The sequence below is a fragment of the Crinia signifera genome, chromosome 9, assembly GCF_055691185.1.
Source record: "Crinia signifera chromosome 9, ASM5569118v1, whole genome shotgun sequence".
In the NCBI taxonomy this organism is placed as follows: Eukaryota; Metazoa; Chordata; class Amphibia; order Anura; family Myobatrachidae; genus Crinia; species Crinia signifera.
Genome location: NC_139225.1, coordinates 96,336,870 through 96,359,742, shown reverse-complemented (window position 1 = coordinate 96,359,742; position 22,873 = coordinate 96,336,870). Strand labels below are relative to the sequence as shown.

Below are 22,873 nucleotides of genomic sequence, written 5' to 3'. Positions count from 1 at the left end.
TATTTATGCCAAGAAATCCCCCACAGCTTAAATAGAGGTGTATGTGCACAATTCAGATATCTGTTACATTTAATTTAATTTGGTATAATTTGATAACATTTGCAGTTACTAATGCTAACAAAATAAACACTTAAAGAAATGCTATCAATGCCATTACCATGACTTAATCACCTTTTCAGAACTCTGAACACTTTGCCAGTACTGTATTTGGGGGGCAGAAAACATTATCTAACCATTATATGCTGTCGATCTCGAACATATCTATCCCAGAGTTCCGATGTCAGGTCAACCGCTCACCCACTAAAGATGTGTATTAAATACTATGCCACAAAGAGAAAATAATAATCCTAGCAGCTCCCATACTTTGAGGCTTAGCAAAGTGAACCCCCCCCCCCCCCCCCCCGTTGTCATCAGCATGCCCCCACTGCAGTTACTGTCATCGTGTCAGGTCATTACTTTTGAAGTGACCATTTGTATGTTATTACATGTAGACTGTGATTATACTGTATACAGTATCTATGTTTTGTAATTTTTACCAAGTAAAAAACATTACACATTAATCAAGCCTTCACTTATCAATAACACACACACACACTAAGGAGCGGAGCGCAGCACGGCCTAACCCAAATAAACAAAAGGGAAGGCACAAAGCATATGCAAATTATAATGAACCACCACACTCAATCATATAAGTCTATACAGAATGTAGCATCTGATCTTTGACCATTCATACATGTTTTTTCTTTTAATGAATGGTAATGTACAGAAGAACACTTTATCAGTCTCAAATAAGCTTAGCTTTTTAAACTTGACCTCAATAGCTGACACTTCCAGCAGTTGGTATTTGGTCATGAATGAATTTGGTATTTGATCAAAATATCACAAATACTGTATCCAGGGCCGGCTCTACCATAAGGCAGCTTTAGGCAGCTGCCTAGGGTGCCTGGATATGGGGGGGCACCACCAAGTATGCCTATCAAAAATCAATGATGTCTATGAGGATCCTTGTACTTAATGCAGGTGGCTGCTGTGGAACCTCCATACTTCGCCTGGGGGCATATTTACCTACTTTGCTTCCCCCTCCTCCTTGTGGGTGGCCAAGGGGGGCCTACAGGGAAAGCAGGGAACATGCCCACCTCCCCAATGTTTGGGAGCCTCCCCACCATTGCAGAATGTTAGGCAAGTAAGCCTTAAGGGGCTGGAAAGTGGGTATTGGTGGCAGTATGGGGGGGGGGGGGGGGCAGTAGGTTTAACTTCTGCCTAGGGTGCTGAGTAGCCTTGCACCGGCCCTGACTGTATCCCCTCTCCTCCCCATAGTGGAGCCCAGAAACACTAAAGAAATTGTTAAGCCCCCAGATAGCACCAACGCCTGTCCCTGTAACATGGGCGTGGGAGACAGGAGGGGGAGGGGCCATTGCTCTGGGCTGGGCCAGACCATAAAAATAAGTGACTGGCTGATAAGTTGCCTCAAAGATGCGGCAGCCTACGGGGACTTTCCCCTGTAAGGTCAATGGCCAATCTACCCCTGCCCAACGTTCTTGCAAAATGCAGAAATAAGCTGGGTCCATACTTGTACTATAAAAGTTATCACTTTATTATTCCTTCTCTGCCAGTGTGGGGTATTATCATAGCCAGTGTCCCAGCAAGAAAATTTTGATGAGTAATGAGCCCTATTGAGTAGATAGAAAGTAGGTCCTCGAGTATTTTGTTTCCATCTAACCAGAGAACAGTAATATATTATAAATCAGAGATTTCTCTCGCCTCAACCCAATTGTTGTAATTAATGCCTTCACCATATACCTCTGTGAGGATTTCAAAATCAGACAAATGACCTAGAGATAAAAAAAGATGAGATTTTGCTACTTGTTTAGTGACAGCTTTATTTATACTTGGCAATAGGGACCATAAAAGCTAAACAGGCACTGATGAAGCCCCTCCAGGATAAACAATTATATGCAGCCGTGGACACCAAAAATGATACAGCTGCATATTATCAGGTAAAGGCCCCCATACACTATGCGATTTGGGCACGATTTCACCCGATTCGGATGAATCGGGCCGTGAAATCGGCCCAAATCGCACTTGCAGACACCCCGTCCGATGCGCGGTCCCGTGCGCATCGAATCGGGGTCAGGAGGTCGGACTGGCTAAATCTTATGTGCAGCCCAGCCCCGGAGCCGTGCGGGGGATTACAGCGGGCGGGGGATGCCGGCTATAGAGAGCCGAGCAGGGGGAGGCTGCATAGGGAGCCGGGCAGGAGGAGGGTGACAGCGGGAGCAGCGCGCTGGGCAGGGAGGATGACGCTGGCTGCCGGGCAGCGGCGGGAGCCGGGAGGAACACACTAACTTGAAAAAAATCAGCGATTCTGTATGGGCTTTTTTTTTTTCAAGTTATCTGTGTTCCTCCCGGCTCCCGCCACTGCCCGGCAGCCAGCGTCATCCTCCCTGCCCGGCGCGCTGCTCCCGCTGTCACCCTCCTCCTGCCCGGCTCCCTATGCAGCCTCCCCCTGCTCGGCTCTCTATTAGCCGGCATCCCCCGCCCACTGATGACTACCCCGTACGGCTCCCTCCTCCTGCAGGTCCCCGGGGACCGCATATGATAAATCCATGCGATTTATCATATGCAAACCTTGGCACATCAAGTGCCTAATCGTGTGTCCCCCTCCCGGGGAGCTGCAGGGTGAAATCAGGTCCGACTTGTCTTTAGGACAAGTCGGACTAATGTATGGGGGCCTTAAGACCTTGAATACTGGTGGTACCCAACCATCAGTGGTGTGCGGTGGGGTGAGGCAGGTGAGGCACAGCCTTTCCTGTCATACTAGCGCATATGTCGGCATTTTGAATTGATAAAGTATGTCAGAAATACAAATAATTTATAAAAAAAATCTTATTTTTATTATTCTAATCATTTTTATAGTCAAAACGCTGGAGTAAAAAGTCCATGGCAGGTGAGGCAGTGCCTCACCTGGCTACCTTTTCTGCACATCTCTTATCAAAACTCAGTCAATCTCTAGACACTGTCTGTAGACATTGCTGCACATGTGTATAATGCTGGTATGTACCCCATGGCTCATATATTGTGTGCATATCTGGCTCTGGTACTTGCCAGGGACTCTTGAGCCATTTACCTCACCGCACGTCCATGCCAACCATGTATACTGTACCTGCAAGACAGTGATACAAATAATAGTAACTACCAATTCCAGACCATATTAACAAACGCAGACCTAAAGGTCCATCTGTTAATTACATTTTTACACAATCACCCAGGTTGCTTTGATTCTGTCACAGAAAATAATGTGACAGGATCTCCTAACAACTGTCTGCCGTCCCTAGAGCTCAAACAAAATAAAAACTTTCAAGTGAAAAAAAAAAAGTTGGGTTTTACTTCTTTATCATCACAGCGTAATTACTCATCTGTCTCTGGGATTCATTTCTGAACAATTCTATTCTTGTTCCTTGTTCCTGACAGATGCAAGAGCACAGACACTTGACCAGCACGTATCTTGCCTGGTGCCACAGGCAAAACTGTGTTATGGACTCCCTGTAGAAGTGCTAATTTGCCAGGGCAGACCTTGTACAAAACAGCCTAGGGGCTTGTAAATACAATGCTGACTTTTTCAGCTGTGAACCAAATTCTCTAGACATGAAAAATGACAAGTTCTCCCAGTCTTAAATGGAAACTCAGTAAAATGCCAGCTGGAAATTGTCACTTGAAGAAAGAGCAATTCCACAGCTTCTAAACTATTTGTTGCTTACAATGGACCCCAGTCCTCGGCTCTGCAGATCTCGCCCACAGTCATGATTTTCTCAGTACGAGAACCCAAAAGGTCAAAAAATAATTGAGAATAGTAAAATCAAAGCATCATCCTAAAGTATAACATATGTTTGGAGAAACAACAGCTTGAATTTTTATAACTATGGATGATTTATTTACTTTCTTTATCCTCTATATCAAGTCAACATTATCCAGTGATGTACTGTACAAACAAACACCCAAGGTTCATTCTGCCATTTCCACATGATTGTCAGGAGAGATCATTTTAATAAATTATAGGCCCTTTAGCCGAAAGCCTTTTTTGGACTGTGGAAGCTGAAGTAAACAAGAGAATCACACACAAAAGCCACATAGACTGCACTTTGGTCATACCCCGGGAAGAATTACTAGCCTGTGCCATGCCTTTATTTGCAGTCACATAAAAGGTTTACCTCCAATAATGTTAAACGTAATAAAAAATTTTTTTTTTTTAAAAACCCACACAAATAAACATTGGTTTGAAATGTCAAACCTTTCAAAAACAAATAATTTGGAGATAAAATGTTCCATTTCAGGTAGTTTCTACATGAATAATCTGTATTAAATGCTCATGAGTCACAAACACTAAAACGAACACTGGAATAAAAACACATCAAAATGTAATGTACACATTACTAAATAGAAATATGCAGCGTGCAACAGAATTTTAGAATGGAATGAATTCTCTGATGAAAACATATAAGGGAGATGTATGTTCTAGATAGGATGTTTTTTTTACTGAGGGCAGATCAATTGTCTCTGGGGAAGATGAGAACCCCCCTATACACAGACACTATATTTCCTGCACTCATCCATACTCCTGCCCATAATCTGACACATTGTCCGTACATCCCATTTCAGTGGCTGAAAAAAAATATTAAATAAAGTTGTCTGAAGCCACAAGCCACCCGACAATGATCCTTTTGCCCATCATGAAAACAATTTGGTATAAGTTATAGGCAAGGATATTAATATGAAGATTAATATTCAGAGCCCTGAACCACCTTGTGTCTTTGTAATGTCCAGAGCCTTCAGGGGGGAACTTGGGACCCCAAGCTACCCTCTGTCAGGAGGAACCTCAGCCAGAGCACACTGACATTACTGGGTCTCCCTTTTGTGGAGCAGCTGAATGAAGCACCTGGTACCCAGAATGCTGTCAGGAGAGTATGTAGTGCAGCGTTGCAGGAGTATAAAGGCCCGTACACACACTACGATGTCTTCTTAATGATGATGAACGACCCCATTATAAATCACCTCCTGAACAACCCAGAACGACTTCGTTCAGGGTCGTTTAGGAGGTGAATCTTTTAACATCGTCTACTGTTTATGCTGTGAATGACGAACGACTACCAACGATGCGCGTACCCGTGGGTCGTTAAAGACCATAGCCATCGTCAATGCATGCAGGTCAATTTGGCTATGGTCGTTAACATTGTTTGTTTTTTCAATAGAAAAGGTCCTGCATCGTTTGTGGTCGTTTGTCAGCCGTCGTGCACCAGCGAACACCTGCAATGCTGAGGTCGTTCATTTTCACTTCAAGGGTGAAAATGAACGATGGTAGTTAACGATGGGTCGTTACTGACACATCTTTGTGTGTGTATGGGCCTTTAGGTTTCATAAACTACTGACAAGGGGAGATATTTGAGGGGGGATGTGACCTAGAGATCCCGGATCTTATATACAAAATCAATTTACCATATATACTCAAGTATAAGCCTACTTTTTAAGAACATTTTTTATGCTGAAAAAGCCCTTCCGGCTTATACTCGAGTGAGAGTCCCACTTAAATCAATGGGGCAGATGTATCAACCAGCGTTAAGTGCAAAAATGCACTTAACGCTGGTTAACTGGGGGTGATTACGAATTCCTCCAATGTATTACTAGCGCACCTAACGTGCGCTAGTGACAGCCCGAGTTACGCTCAGCGGGGCTGTCCCCTGCAATCCCCCCCAGGGATTAACGGCCGGGGCGATGTATTAACAGCCTTCAAGGACGTTGTCTTATCCCCCACTGTGGGGACAATGCTAGCCCTGCGTCTGGCTTGGGCTGCGCTGGAGATCTCGCGGTTTTAGCGAGATCTCGCGCATGCCCAGATAGCTGGCATGGGGGGGGGGGGACAGCGAGTGTGCATGTGCGGGGTGGCGAGGGAGACGATAAGGAGAGCCGTTCACGCTGGGGATAACGGCTCTCCTTATCAGCTGGGATGGGGTTAATACATTTGCCTATAACGTTTGCCCGCTTCTCCACGTTATGCTGGAGAAGCGGGAATCGTTATTCGCCAAACGTTATAGGCAGATTAATACATCTGCCCCACTAAGTTTTCCCAGTTTTTTGTTGTAAAATTAGGTGCCTCGGCTTATATTCGGGTTGACTTCTACTCGAGTATATACGGCATGGGTCCTCAAACTGCGGCCCTCCAGATGTTGTGAAACTACAAATCCCAGCATGCCTTGCCACAGTTTTAACACTCCCTTATAGAAAAACTGTGACAAGGCATGCTGGGATTTGTAGTTTCACAACATCTGGCGGGCCGCAGTTTGAGGACCCATGATATACGGTAATATGCACAATCTACTATACACCACACCACTCCTCCAGCACACTGCTGCACTTGCGTAGTGCAATTCCGCAATCCCATAGTGTGATCTTGCAGATTGACATGTAGGGGGCAATGTTGGCGAGATGTGGAGGGACGGAAGATGGAAGTTGTCATCACTATTTCCAATGATGTAGATAGGTTTAATGATTATTAATATTAGTTGAAAAAGCATCCACTGTGTATATAAGACAAATGCATTGCAAAAAAAAACGTTTAATATATCACAATTAAAGTGTTTTTTTTCCCACAGAAAACTATCATTCCCAACTGTGAGCGTGTACAATGTGTATACGAATATTGTAAATGAGCAATTTATATTGTGTTAGATGGAAAATCTGATCACCACTGACCAAACCAACCTGCCTGTTCTTATCTATCGCCACTTAGTTGTATTAATCTTATTTAAAATTCACACAGTCACACATAATTACATAGAGGACACAGTGTAATGAATAACTTGATGAAGCCCTTTGCTTGTTAATAGCAGTCAACCCCATCACTGTTTAAAAGCGGCAACATTAGAAGCAATTCTAAAGTATAAGTTAATACAGCTGGTATTTAATATATTCCGTTTAATCTCCCAACATAAAACAGAAATGCAAACATTGCATATACTGTATTTAATATGCAGCTTAACCTATTAGCATTAACAGTCTCTGGCACTAAGCAAAGCCATATCCTTAAACGACTGCTACAATATACTAAAGCATTATAAATGGAAAGTAGGGAAATTGATTTGCATGTAATAACAGTTGCAATAAACCTTCCTTCCTACGTGCAATTTTTCCCATCTGTTAATGGAGTGGAAGTTTAGAATCTATTATTCCCAGAAGGGGACTTACCCAGCTGGACATCTATAACACTTGGCTGGTTCTCCACAGGGAACAATGGTTTAGGAGGCTTCGCTGTGAGTAGAGCTAGAAGAGAAAACGGGAGACTGTAATGGAACTCTGTGACAAATTACAGGATAGGAAACATTCTATCATTCAAGGCATTTCATTTTGCTACACTCGATACACTGTAAACATCATCATAAAGTTTGCCTATGTTGAGCTATCTATGCAGAATATACTTAACGCTGGATTTGCTGTCCCTGTGAATTATTACAGATGGGTACACTCTGACAGGTACATCTTCCATGAGCTATAAATTGTAACAAACAGTGGTATAAATTGAAAGTTACCCCCTAAAATCTTAATCAGACTTAAGTCACAGTCGACTCAACAGCATCCTGATACAGAATATATTTGGGACGGAAGTAACAGTAATCTTGGGGATCACATAGAATGTTTGTTATACATTATATTCATTTACATTTATATAATATACATTTTTTAATTGGTTATAATATAAAAATAACAACAACAATAATAATAATAACAGTGTAATGGTTAGCATTACCACCTCACAGCACTGAGGGGTAGATTTATTACTAGGCGATCAGGGGAATCTGCGCTATCCCCGTGCGTTATAGCAGGGGATAGCGCTTCCCCTGATCTATCACACCCGCCGAGCGTTTACTCTAACGCCGGCGGTGTGGGGCAGGAGGCATAGCGCAGGGGCGATATTTTGCACTGCGCCCCTGCCTCCTGCCAGATTTATGAACGGTCAGCATCGCTGACCGTTCTGCCGCCTGCAGCTGTCAACTTCGCCAGCTGCAGGCGGCGATGCCCTATACCTAACAGCAGGGACAGCGCTGTCCCTGCTGCTGGCGCTGAGCTGCGCTCAGGGCCGGCGCCACCACTAGGCAAATCTAGGCATTTGCCTAGGGCGCCGGCCACTGGAGCGCGGTATTTCGCCCCCCCCCACCTTGCCGCCCGGGTACCTGTCCTGCAGCGTATATGTGCGTAAAAGCTGGCGGTGGCGGCAGGGGGGGTCCCTGCAGTCAATAAGAAATAACGAGCGCTATCCGCCGGGCTATGCGGAAGCGCTTCTGTTTTGGAAACACTGGCCGCACGCTGATTGGCTGAGATTCAGCCAATCAGCGTGCGCCGTGCGGCCAGTGTTTCCAAAACAGAACCGCTTCCGCAGAGCCCGGCGGATAGCGCTCGTTATTTCTTATTGACTGCAGGGCCCCCCCTGCTCCTGCCGCCGCCAGCTTTACAGCGCCGCAGGACAGGTACCCAGGCAGCAGACACCGGGGCGCCCCCACCCCGACTTGCCTGGGGCGCTCTGGTGCCTTGCACCGGCCCTGGCTGTGCTGGAATCTCGCGAGACTAGCGAGATCCCGTGCATGCGCAGTGAGCCGGACGGGGGGGAAGGAGACGGCGCATCAGTATTAACTGATGCGCTGTCTCCAGGAGGGACATCGCCGGAGGGGGAAGTTAGTGCTCCCCCACTCCGGCGGCAAGATCTTAATAGATCTTGTCGGTGTCCCCTCCTGCTTTACCTCGCTAATGAGGCGAAGCAGGAACTGTTATAGCGGCGCGATATACCCCTGAGGTCACTGGCTCCATTCCCTCAATGGCCCCAACTGTGCAGAGTTTGTATATTCTCCCTGTGCTTGCGTGGGTCTCCCCTGGGTACTCCGGTTTCCTCCCACAATCCAAACATATACCGGAAGGTTAATTGGAGCCCAACAAAATTAACCCTAAAGTGAATGTGTGTACATGTGGTAGGGAATAATATCACTTAAAAATTAAACTGGTTTTGCAGTTTAAATGATTGCCGCTTTAAGAAAAAATACTGGAGATTTCTTACTAAAATCTCTCACTTTCTGAATCTCTCATCCCCCAGTATGTTAAACTACCTTTTTAACTCCAGGTTTAACCACTTGAAAACAGTCATGAAATGACAGTTTCACAAAGTATCACATTAGAAATCACCATTGTTTTTTTGTGCTCATTACAAACCATGAACTTTGTTGCTCAGAGGCAAGATTACTCAGATCGCATAGTGTTTGAGCTATTTGACCATTCAGAGCATAGGAACCAAACAACAACTTACTGTAGTTATGAGGGCAATTGTTTATTGACTAAGCGGCAAAAGCTACAATTAAATAATTATAGGAGCAATTTATATATATATATATATATATATATATATATATATATATATATATATATATATACACAAAGGTGCTTAAAGCCGGCACTCCCAATAAACAATGCCAAAGTGCCCCGGGTGCCCTCCAAATGATGTGCAGAGTAGGAAAAACAGGCGTCACTCCTGGGGTCTTTCAAATGATAAATTTTATAGATCAAACAAGAAATCGATACATGCTCATCGCTGCCGAAGCAGTCGACGTTTCAATGTTTTCACTTAATTGTCTGTGTGACATTGAAACGTCGACTGCTTCGGCAGCGATGAGCATGTATCGATTTCTTGTTTGATCTATAAAATTTATCATTTGAAAGACCCCAGGAGTGGTATATATATAGAGAGAGAGAGAGAGAGAGAGAGAGAGAGAGAGAGAGAGAGAGAGAGAGAGAGATTTTATTTTATAACAAAAAGGTCAGTAACACAAGGATAATCTTGTTTATTCATTAAACAACGAATGTGAGTAATAGTTACCTCTATATGTAAAATCTTCATTCACATCAATACCCCATACTGAATTTTAATAATGACAGTATCTGAAGGCACCATTCAGGCCAAAGCATCATAGATCCAAGATAAGAGTAGGGTTTTAATGTCATGAAGTCAAGCATAAGCTCAACTGTATAAAAAAGATTACGATAGCTTGTACAAAAATGTACAGTTTTTGCAATAATGTTGGGAGCTGGGGTGTATCACCCTAATGCAAGATCAGTGTTTCTGTAAAGATGTCTGTTACTGTAAAGATGTCACGTAGTATGCAAGAACCAGGACAATGCAAAATGAAGTAGCAAAATATATATCATCCATTATTTCTAAAACAAACAAAACAACATTTAACAGCAACTATCATCAGCACCACCCCAGAGGACTATAGCAAGAACAAAATGAACCAGGAAGTAAACAGGACTCAGCAGAGTACAGGACATCATAATATTATTCAGGATATACAGTTGACAAACAACAGACTAAGGTAAGATGACAAATAGCAGGAAAATATCTTAAATCAAGCAGTGGTTATGCAAATGCTTCACACTGAAGACATCATGTAATGTGATAGATACAAATATGTAAATGTGAATAAATAAATATGGCTTATGACTACAATTAGTATATATACAGATGGAGCCATGTACAGATGGAACCGCTCTCTCCCACCCCGGCAGTGTGCCACATTTTAGTATCTGCAAGAATACCAATAACTGTTAAAATACCGATGGAGGAATCCCGACAGAAAAATCTGCACTGTAAGTAGGCTGCAGGGGGTAGGTTAGGGTAAGCTGGTGGGAGGAAGGTTAAGGTTAGGATGCTATAGGGGGCGGTTATGGCTAGGCTGCAGGGGGGAGGGAGGGCTAGGATGCAGGAGGGGACGGTTAGGCTGCTGAAGGGGATGGTTAGGAAAGACTGTTCAGGTTAGGCTGCAGGGTGGAAGGTTAAGGTTAGGATACAGGAGGGGTTGGTTATAGCTAGGCTGCAGGGGGATGGAGGGCTAGGATGCAGGAGGGGAGGGTTAGGCTGCTGAAGTGGATGGTTAGTAAAGATGGTTCGGGTTAGGCTGCAGGGTGGAAAGGTTGGGGTTAAGACTAGGCTTACGTTCTTTAGGAGAAACTGTTGGGCTTCTCACTGCTGGCATGCCAAATCGGATATTCTGACCGCCGGCATCATCAATGCCTGGATCTCATATCACAACCATGTAGCTAGACAGCCATAATCAGCACTTCTAAGTGTCTGCAAATTAATATACAGTACTGTCCCTAATTCATGAATAATCAGTAAAAGGGTATTGGGTAGATTAGGCTTGACTGAAAGTCAATACAGATATTCCAGTAAAGGTTAAAGGTGTAATAGTATTTTTTTGGAAAAAAAGTCCAATCAGTCCCTTAGCAAGAGAGGCTTGCCCTATAGATGTCTGTTGGTTGTCCATTGAATGGCATATAATAATGAAATCCTCACACTGGTATGCGGTATATATAATATAGGTTGTGCTATTTGGCCCCATGGTGTTGCTGGAATAGCTTAACGGCTCTCACTGAGGTGTTATCCCTCAGCATCCTCCGATACATGCATACTGTGGTCCCAAAGTGGATGGTTTAGATACCCAATTCTTAACTGCAGACCCACTGCACTTTTTTTCACATAATCGTGAAATCTTGCAAGTCGTACTTTAAAACAATGTAAAAATCGTTACAATGAGGCAATCCTAATATAAATAGGTAGGTATTGTATGTATTTAGAACTAAAGCTTTAATATTATTTAGTGTTAAAATTACTCTCACAAGTTTGCTACAGACCTGAATAGTTTCAGGGCTAATAACCTGCCATCATTACACATTACATTTATTTTGTGCATGGCTATGACAAACACATACAATGGTGAAAAGCATATCTCACAACATGACCCAGAATGCCCTATTCCTGGACTTCCCTCTTAATTAATTTTTACCATCACCTGTGTTTTATTACCTTTCTTGTCCCTTAACCCAATAGTTCCCAAACTGTGTGCCGTGGCAGCCTGGGGTGCCATGAGACACTTGCATGGGTTACATTCTGTCAGTATAACAGGCAAAACTAGTTCTGCTGCCTTCCTATTATAAAATATGTGCATAGACAAGTGAATCCAGTCCCTCACCACATAACTGAACATAAGGACGACATACTGTATAAATACAATTTACTTAATGTAATAACTTTTTCTAGATTTCTCAATAAGAAACTTTTGGCCTAAGGTGCCATGAAAATTATGATACTTTAGGGCAGGGGTAGCCAACTCCAGTCCTTGAGAGCTACCAACAGTGCACATTTTCCATGTTTTCTCACAGAATCACAAGTGAAGTATTTAGCTCCACCTGTGGATCTTTTAAAATGTGTCAGTGAGTAATGAGTACAGCTGTGCACCTGCAAGGTGAGCTGGAAAATGTGCACTGTTGGTACAGATGGAGCCGGCCTGGTCTTTGCAGAGGATGGCGGAAGAATCGCCAGCCGCCATCCCCCGCCAGCTGCCATCTGATCTGTGAAAGGGGACGCGCGCGCACGAGATGCGCGCGCATCCCCTTCCAACGGCGCTTCCCCCGGGTCCCCGACGGCTGGCCGGCGGTCACCCGGGGTCCCCACCGCTCTCCACTCTCCCCCACCGCCTCCCCTAACCCTGTCCGTCTCCCTGAAGCGGAGACGGACAGGGTCAGTCAGATGGAGCGCCTTGCCGCTGGCGAATCGCCAGTGGAGACAATCTGGCGATTCGCCAGCAAGAGGGAGGCCGGCTCCATCTGTAGCTCACGAGGACTGGAGTTGGCTACCCCTGCTCTAGGGCTCCATGATTCATAAAAGTTTGTGAACCATAACCTGTTCAAAACAGGTGATGGCAATAATATATTAAGGGGAGTATTCAATGGATTTTTTCTCCATGTGCAGCGAATCCTGTTTAGGATTTGCTGCACATTCGCAGGGTACCGGAGGGCTGCATCATTCGCTGCCAGCCCTCCCTGTCACCCTATTCATTGGCGCAGGGTCTCGCTGTCCCTGACAACAAATTTTAAGCCGGGGGACGGAGGCAGGGAGGGAGATGTAAGCCTCCCTGCCTGCCCCAGAATTTTTGGGGGAGGGCTCCCGGGGACACAGGCAGCAGACCCCCGGGAGAGCTGGTAGGGGACAGGGGTAGGGAGACGCTTCACTGGTCCCGCTGCAATAAGCCGGGACCAGTGTGAAGTGAATATATCAATATTTAATGAGCTGGCGAATGTGTAAAAAAATAAAATGTAAAAAAATAAAAATAAAAATAAAAAATAAAATATATATTAGCGTGCCCCTTCAGAGAAAAACTTTCAGATTTTTAGACACAAAAAAAAAAAAAAAACCTTATTTTAAAAGATCACTTTCCAGTTCACCTAAAAAAGATGAATTATGGGTGAATTATGGTGAAAATCATGCTGAAAGCAGTTTTCCATACTAGCATTGAATACCCTCTCGGCGAATCCCAGTGAAAACCCCATTGAAATACACCAGCCAATTGCAGCGAGCAAGAAACGGAGAACTGGCCGGCATTCACTGTTCGCTTTCGGTGAACATTGAATAGGGTGATTCAGATTTTCAGTTAAAAAGAATCACTGCAAGGAGTGAAAACAGCCCGATTTGCCAAGAAAAAACAACAAAAACGGTGAATCGGGAGCATTGAATACTGGCCAAAGAGGTAAGTCCAGAAGAGAGCATTGTGTCCCTCCTGGTCATGTTGGAAGGTATGAAGAAATGTTGATGGAAAAATAACGGTTAATAGCTAACTGGCTGGCTGATTTATCACTTTTTGAAGCTTGATACATCTGGCCCCTTATGTTTTCTGGATGAACTATAAGTGATAGCAGTCTGGTAGTGGATACGGGGTAGTGTTTTGGGTCCAATAGTAATGTCCAATTCGTTTTATGTAAATATGTCACATCACAGCCACAGAGGAACTGAACACAAGTAAAGCCTGTAAGCCAAAGGCCAGGCGACAGGGGGTTCAATGGGGACATTGGGGGAGCTGTTCAGCAGGGTACAGGAAGAACAAATTAACTTAGTTGGTGGTGTATTTTTTTGTTTTAAGAAAATGTTATTGATAGAATAAAAGTCAATAATCAAATGACCTATGCAGAGGTCTAAAAAAGGTAATTGGTACAACATTAAGTTGAAGTTTTTTTTTTCCCGAACATGTTGTTTTTTCAGCACACTGCCTCAGGCTGCTGGTTGGTAGAGATGTCATTAACAAAATGTACGTGGGGGTTGGAGATGGAGAGACACAGGGCAGGTGATTTGGAGATTGCTGAAGACACGGTTTTGGGGAGACAAAGGGGTTGATCCTATTAGCTGCAAGAAATTTGGTAGTGCGAATCATCACGGCATCAGACGCACTTTGCGGCAGGTGAAATTTACATAAAAGCGCTTATTGCGAAGGATGTGATATCAGGTGCCATTGCCATGATTTAAACCCCACTGGAATGGCAGCTTGCACCCTTTGCAATTAGGATCGACCCCAAAGAAGGATGGGCTAGAGAGACACAGGCTGAGAGATACAGGAAGGAATGAGGCTGAGAGTCACAGGGGAAGGAATGAGGCTGTGAGACATAGGGGTACATTTATGAAGATGGGAGTTGTATTGAGGATGAGATGCTGCCCAGAGCATCCAATCAGATTCTACTTCTTATTTATTTAGCACCTTCTAGGAGATAATACATAGAATCAGATCCCATCTTCAGTAAATTTACCCCAAGAAGAGAGGATAAGGTTGAAAATCACAGCGGGGTATTAGGCTAAATGATACAGGCAGGGATGGACTGGTGCTGAGTCCCTTCATTCTAGTGTGCAAGCGTACGTCTGGGAGCCATGACAGGAGTCACAGGGGCCTAGCCTCGTGGCATGCTCCCATCACTCCAGATGGCAGGTGGGAGGAAAACAAAGCACTGGGAGGTGATGATGATCGGCCAGCTCCTGTGTCTCTAGGCACTCAGCCAGGCTTTGAGACTGGACCACCAGGCCATCGGCCCATATCCAGGAGATATGAGCCGATTGCTGGTGATGGAGCTACACAGAGGACACAAGGCTGTAGATGGAGAGATGCCAGGGGCGAAATGTAATAGGGTGCGATTTTTAGACTAAAAAAAAATCGCACCAAATCGCACCTTTAAAAATCGCATTTTTTGCCGCGAATTCGCATATGTAATGAGATGCGAATTAGCGGCAAAAAAATGTGATTTGCCGCGATTTGCCGCGATTTTTAGTCATGAAAATGTGCGCATTTTCAGTCATGAAAATGTGCGCATTTTTATAAATGCGCTTTTGTGCAAAAAAAAAAAAGTAAAAAAAAAAACGGCGTGGGGTCCCCCCTCCTAAGCATAACCAGCCCCGGGCTCATTGAGCCGGACCTGGTTCCAAAAATACGGGGGGGACAAAAAGCATAGGGGTCCCCCGTATTTCTGAAACCAGCCCCGGACTCTTGGACCGGTCCTGGTTCCAAAAATACGGGGGACAAAAAATCTGGGGGTCCCCCGTATTTTGAAACCAGCACCGGGCTCCAACAGCCCGCGGTGTCATGCCACAGCCGGGGGACACTTTTTATACAAGGTCCCCCGGCCAAAACATGAGCACCGTGGCTGGTCAGCCTTGGACGGGGTACCTGGAGGAGTGGGGACCCCCCCAATAAAGGGGTCCCCCCCCCCAGGCTTCACCCGTCCAGGGCTGAAGCCCGGGGCTGTCACCGGCGTCCGTGGCCAGTGGACGCCGGCCTGATAGGGTTAAATCCATCATACATATCATTACATTGCTTTTTACCGGCGAACTACAAGTGCCAGCAGACCTCCCCCGCATGCTGGGACTTGGAGAACCACAAGTCCCAGCATGCAGGGCATTAATGGGCCCGCTGGGACTTGTAGTCCACCTGTAAAAAGAATGTTTATAAAAAACACACACACAGAGAAGTACAAGTTTATTACACACACACACACCTCAATTTTACACCAGCATACTTACCATTCCTGGATCCAGCGCTGGTCTGGCTGCTTCACAGCCGGCTCCCCCCGCACTGACAGTCAGCGGGGAGAACCGGCTTTCTCCGTTGCCTGTCACCGGCTTTCTCCGTAGCTTCTGTAGCTCTGTCCGAGTGCTACAGAGGCTGAGAGCGTGATTGGCTGAGCTACAGTATGCGTCTCCATGGAGACGCATAGCTCAGTCCTGATTGGCTGAGCTATGCGTCTCCATGGAGACGCATACTGTAGCTCAGCCAATCGCGCTCTCAGCCTCTGTAGCACTCGGACAGAGCTACAGAAGCTACGGAGAAAGCCGGTGACAGGCAACGGAGAAAGCCGGTTCTCCCCGCTGCCTGTCAGTGCGGGGGGAGCCGGCTGTGAAGCAGCCAGACCAGCGCTGGATCCAGGAATGGTAAGTATGCTGGTGTAAAATTGAGGTGTGTGTGTGTAATAAACTTGTACTTCTCTGTGTGTGTGTTTTTTATAAACATTCTTTTTACAGGTGGACTACAAGTCCCAGCGGGCCCATTAATGCCCTGCATGCTGGGACTTGTGGTTCTCCAAGTCCCAGCATGCGGGGGAGGTCTGCTGGCACTTGTAGTTCGCCGGTAAAAAGCAATGTAATGATATGTATGATGGATTTAACCCTATCAGGCCGGCGTCCACTGGCCACGGACGCCGGTGACAGCCCCGGGCTTCAGCCCTGGACGGGTGAAGCCTGGGGGGGGGGGGACCCCTTTATTGGGGGGGTCCCCACTCCTCCAGGTACCCCGTCCAAGGCTGACCAGCCACGGTGCTCATGTTTTGGCCGGGGGACCTTGTATAAAAAGTGTCCCCCGGCTGTGGCATGACACCGCGGGCTGTTGGAGCCCGGTGCTGGTTTCAAAATACGGGGGACCCCCAGATTTTTTGTCCCCCGTATTTTTGGAACCAGGACCGGTCCAAGAGTCCGGGGCTGGTTTCAGAAATACGGGGGACCCCTATGCTTTTTGTCCCCCCGTATTTTTGGAACCAGGTCCGGCTCAATGAGCCCGGGGCTGGTTATGCTTAGGAGGGGGGACCCCACGCCGTTTTTTTTTTATAAAAACACTTTTACACATTTTTATTTACAGAACCATGCACAGATCTCAATGATCTGTGCATGGTTCTGTCAAATTCGCCTGTCAGAACCTGGTCTATATTTTTTGCGATTTTTGGTAACATTGACCAAAAATCGCACCCTATTACATTTGCGAGTTGTATACTTTATAATGGGAAAACATCTGGATGCGAATTGAAATGTGACTAAAAATCGCACTTCTAAAAGTGCGATTTCGCGGTAAAAAGTGCGATTTTTTACCGCGATTTTCAACCTATTAAATGTGCGATTTTCGGAAAATGTGCGATTTCGGCCGTTTTTGACCAAAAATCGCACATGTCTAAAAAATCACACCCTATTACATTTCGCCCCAGTTCTCCTATATCTCTGAATGCCAGACGGCCAAGTAGAGAATCAGGAGGCGGAGCTGCTCAGTTAGCCCCTGTCCCATGGGGCTGAGGAGAGCTTCAAAGCCAGGCTTTTAGGCTGAACCAGCCCACCAGACAATCAGTCAATATCCAGGGAATAATAACCATTAGCTGGAGATTGACACAAGGCTATAGACACAATAAGACTGAAGAGACACAGGGGGATAAGCTGAGAGACACAGGTGAAGATGAGGTTGAGAGACACAGGGAAAGTTATGGGGCTTAGAGACACTGGGGAGATGAGCCAATGGCTGTATATTGAGGGACACAGGGTGAATAAGACAGGGGAAATCGGGTGAGTGCCAACCAGCCTGTACCTACTGGTGAAGGACGGGGAGCCCCCCAAATATATGTTGGGCACAAAGATTTCTCTTGTCGGACCTGTTAAAATACCAATGGTTCCCTCAGCATAACGAATGGCATTTATTATTTTTTCATTAAGAACCCTACCATTCATTCATATTCATATAGTTTTGTAAGTTATAGTTAATTCACAACAAAAAATTTCACTAGCACCTGTTTTTTCCATGCATAACTGAGCTGCTGTTTAATACAAAAAGTATATTGATGTTATATATTTTTTATTCCACCTCACAGATATGTATCAGGAGCAGTGACAAAATGACTTAACTACAAAACTAGCACAACAACAAAAAAATTCAATGTAAAACTTCTTTATGTTTCCTAGGTTACCAAGCTTCTGGGTGTATGACAAAGTCAGAGTTACTGCACTTTATTTTGCCTTTGCAGTAGTTAAGGCTTCAGGACAGCACACTGAGTATTAAGAAATGCATTTATTTAACTACTAAAAAGGTTGTCTTTGTTCTTTGTAGTGCAATAAATCGACTCTTTCAGCTTTAAAACATATGGGCGAAACCTATATACTGTAGATTAAAAACTGCTTAGTTCTGTATCTAGAAATGTGTCAGGAACAATATTAATTATTCTAACTAGCTCTAATTGGATAAAAAGGCAAAAAGGTGTGAATCACATTGGGACTAGAAGAGCCCCATTGATATTTTGTTAAGACGTCACTGCCTCATTAGTTTTTGCTGTGACACTTTTGTGTATGTATACTTTATGTTGCAATGTTATTTTTAGCTTTTGTTTCACTGTCAGACAGAATTGTTTTACTGGCCATGGAAAGTGTCAGCAACAAGAACACAGTAAGAACCCATATCAAGACCCCAGGCATTGCTCAAAGTCACAACCACCAGATGTCACACATTGCTATGTAGTGTCATGGAGCTCCTGGGCCTCTTGTCAGATTGGGGAACTTGCCTAAGGTTTGCCACATCATCAGGTTGGGTTAAGCTCATGCATCATCTTCATGAGCTGTTTGCAGCACTTTTTTTATTTATTTTAGCTTCATGGTATCTTAAAATGGCAATATACAAACACAATACCATGTACAAGCTATAACAGTACTAAAATAAGACTCAACTGAATCAATACAATTGTTTGGTTGATGGTACGGGGCCTTCAAAGGTCACACAGGAATATGTAATTGGAACATGAGAGAACATATATTACTAGCAAGCATAGGTGCCGATTTATGTTTTTGCTGGTGGGTGCTCAAGCCAAAAATATAGAGGAGTGGCTTCATGAGGAAGGGGTGTGGCCACAAAATAATATCAATTTCTATTACGGAGCACAGTTGTCTCCAATATTCAAATTATGGCAACAGAGTTCCACATACATAAATGCCCCCACAGTGCAAGTACATAAATGCCCCCACAGAGCAGGTACTCCGTGGACAGAATACACTCTTCGCGGCATACTGTTTCCCAGGTGGCGGGTCCGGCAATGTGGGTGCTGCAGCCGCAAATTAGCAAATTAGCAGCGGGACTCGGGCCCGTGGGTGCTCATCAATTTCCGTGGGTGCTCGGCCCTTGAGCACCCACAGAATCGGCACCTATGCTAGCAAATGGCAGCATATTGCACTATAGGTGTTCTATTATAATTCTAGCTTATTCTGCTAAAATCTCTAGCAGACATTTAGAGGGATTGTTAACATTGGCACATCGTACTACTATATATGGTGGCATCAAGTTCTGGGGCTGGGCCAGAATGGAGCAATCTGACCAGAAAAAAAAAAGACACAAAATGAGTCATTGCAACCAATGACAAATTTGCTTTATCGACAAAATGGCAATACGGTTGTTATGGGCTATATAGCGCATTCCATGTGCCCCACTTTTTATACATATCCCCAGTAAGTTACTTTTTTACGTCACTTGCAGACATCCACTCTACTATATAAAGGCACAAACTTATTTTAGACCATTATAGTTATATTCCAGTGACACATGTGACAGAGGTTATAACCCTGTGTTATACAATATATCAAAGCAACAATGAAATTCATCAATACAACAATAATAACTAGAGACAGGATTATATGCATTTGCATATTTGCATATGCATTTGCATATTTTGCCCATTCTCACTGGTTATTGCATATTTTACCTAAAATCTAGTGATGGTGCATATTTTATGCCTCCTTTCCACCCGCGAGTTACAGCACTGCTTTGCCCTGCTGCTGCTGGCCTGGTAGTGGTAGAGTGTGCAGGCTGGGGCAATATGTTCGCAGTGTGGGGAACCTTGGTTGCAACCTGACACTGCTCTAGCTGCCAATCCATGTTGATAAAAGTCAGTCGGGGCGGATGCCATTACGATGCTCCTGAACCTTTGCCTGCCCCTGGCCTGGGACTTTACACCAAGAGACAGACTTCTGCAGCAGAGGAGGCGGGCAGAAGGGTTGTGACCAATGTTCCCTCTAATTTCACAAAGGCTGTGTGCGGCAAAATATTTTGTCTGTGCAACTTTGAAAGGAAATTTAAATTTTTGTGCGTCACTTATATATAACTGGAAAATTACGCTCAGCAGTGTTAACTTTACTTCAAAATGATATTAAACATTCAAAACACAGCACACAATGTAGTTAATGGGTGAAACACACATTAATTGAGTCCACAACTGCAAAAAGGGACCACTGCTGCTTTGTGCGCTCTGTTGTAATGTCTGTGCGCATGCTCATCGAGTTGTGTGCGCGCGCACGTGCGAACAGCTTAGAGGGAACACTGGTTGTGACATCACGCGGCGTGGAGGAAATGCCGTGCCACAGTGAGTATGTGGCGACGGGAGGAAGCCTTCCACTACGCCACCCTCACGCTGACATTTGATCTATCGGCGCTGGAGATGAGGGTCCGTGTAGTTGATGCAAGAAGAGCTTTGGACGCTGCAGTCTGCTGTAGCAGCCAGGAAGAAAAAAAATCCTGTGTACAGCACTAGACATCTGCAGATGCTGTGGGCCTATTTTTGAGGTTTATTTGCAACTAATCTTATGCTGATTTTTAAATAAATAAGTAAAAAATTACTTTTTTTTTATTATTTAATGTAGCATATTTTAACACTTTTCATGCATATTTTAAGTATTTTTCATGCATATTTGCATGCATATTTCAAGCTTTTTATGTTGCATATAATCCTGTCTCTAATAATAACAAAGGAATATCTCTTACACTACACACCACTAGAACCATTTTGAAATGCTACACAGAAGCTCATTTGTCCCATGCTACAGATATACATACAAAGAGTAAGGAAAAGATTACTGATTTATTCATGTTTGTTAATAGTATTTACTATACAGGGTCTTGTGCCACACGCAGGAGACATCTGGTCATCGGGACACAACACTGAAGCACTGACTTTGATGCAACTAGCTGAGCAGTGTGGGGGAGCCAGCTCACTCAGGGGCAGATTTATTAAACTCGGTGAAGTGATAATGTGGATGGTACTTTATCACCGGCCAATCAGCTCCTAACTTTGAAGTTACAGGCTTGGGGGGAGATTCTCTAAGAATCTCCGCCCCCCTTCGCCGCCCATCGCATATTTAATTATCGCATATGTTGTAACATATGCGATAATGAAGGCAAAGGACAGCTCTTGCGTTAAGAGCTGTCCTTTGCGGTGAGAGTCGCCGGGTCCCAGCAGGTCCCGGCGGCTCCCCCCTTCCTCACACACCCGGCGCTGCTGCTGCTGCGCCGGGCTCTCCTCCTCCCTGCACCCGGAAGAGGATCAGTGCAGGGAGGAGGTCACAGGTCCGGGCAGCACAGCTCTGTGCTGCCCGGACACAGGTGAGGGGGGAGGGGGCGATGCGGGGTGGCGGGGGGTCGGCGCGGGGCGGCGAAGGGTTGTGGTAGAAGCCCATTGTCTTCTATGGGGCATCGCCAGATTTTTCTGGTGATGCCCCCCGCCGCGGTAACCTGGCGGGGGATGCTTACAGCATCCCAAAATGCGGTACAAACTCCGATAACGGGGTTTTTACCGCATTTTTCGCTTAGAGAATCTCCCCCTTGGTTTGAAAAATGACAGGTAGGAGCTGATTGGCCGGTGATAAAGACCAGACACTTTATCACTTCACCAAGCTTAAGGTTTTTAATTGGGCCTGTTTATGGGCCCCTTGGAACCCGCCGGGCCCTAGGCAGCCACCTGGGTGGCCTTGTGGGAAATCCGCCCTGGATTGGAGCCTTAATTCACAAAAACTTTTCCAAAAGCCCTTAAATCCACTTTAGTGATACTAAAATAATGTGAAATAGGTGTGAAACCACCCATTTCACATTCATTTTGTTAAAATAATGTTAATAAATGAACATCTAAGACATTAAAGCAGCACAAGAAAATAAACACACATTAAAGTTAATTATATTAATGCTCATGTCATTGCTTAGATAATTATGGTAACACCAAAATATATGTAATAGCTTCAATAGTTATGATTTCTAGAATTTTTTTAACAAATAAAAGCATTTAAATAAATTGAATCCTACTGATTTCAAAGAGGCCACACACACCTGCACTTCAGAGTGGACATTGCATTGCTACAGTACCTACTGTATTTGTTTTGGGCACTCCTTGCTTTATTTACATGTGTTCACTACAGTATCCTCCATTGACCCCTTCGCCAGATCACATACAGTATTGTCCACTTCTGGTTTTAATGGCATTTTCTTAACAACTAGTGGGTATACGTAGCCTAAACTATATTATTTCAGTATATGAATTTGCAAAACTCTTAAACCAATTATTTTTAATTAGACTAACTGTCATTTTAGAATATGCCACAACTTAGTTAAATAAAAATGGATCACCACATTTGACTTACTTATCATTTTTTTGCAGTTTCTTTTATAGTGCAGCATATTTTGTTGCGCTTTACAATTGGAAACCGTGATTAAACAAACTGGGTAGTAATAAACCAACATAGAGGTAGGAGGGCCAGTGGTGTAATTATAAACCCAGAAATTTCAGCAGAGTCCCCCCACCCCCATAAAATAAAGCCTGCCTGTGCCCCCCTCCCCTCCCTAAAGTCAGTGCCCCTGGTTAACTTGTATGTTACAATCATAAAATTCACCCTGGGGGGGAAATAAATCCATTGAGCAGG

General features: G+C 44.6%; 1 protein-coding gene across 3 annotated transcripts in view; it reads right to left on the bottom strand.

Annotated features, from left to right (window-relative positions):
- The window catches only part of IL1RAPL2 (interleukin 1 receptor accessory protein like 2), an 831,346-nt gene that overhangs the window by 259,970 nt on the left and 548,503 nt on the right, over positions 1-22,873 (bottom strand). For all 3 annotated transcript variants that reach the window (XM_083159424.1, XM_083159423.1, XM_083159425.1), the window contains exon 6: positions 7,237-7,311. In XM_083159424.1, the coding sequence (XP_083015550.1) occupies positions 7,237-7,311 (75 nt within the window). The remainder of the gene's footprint in view (positions 1-7,236; positions 7,312-22,873) is intronic.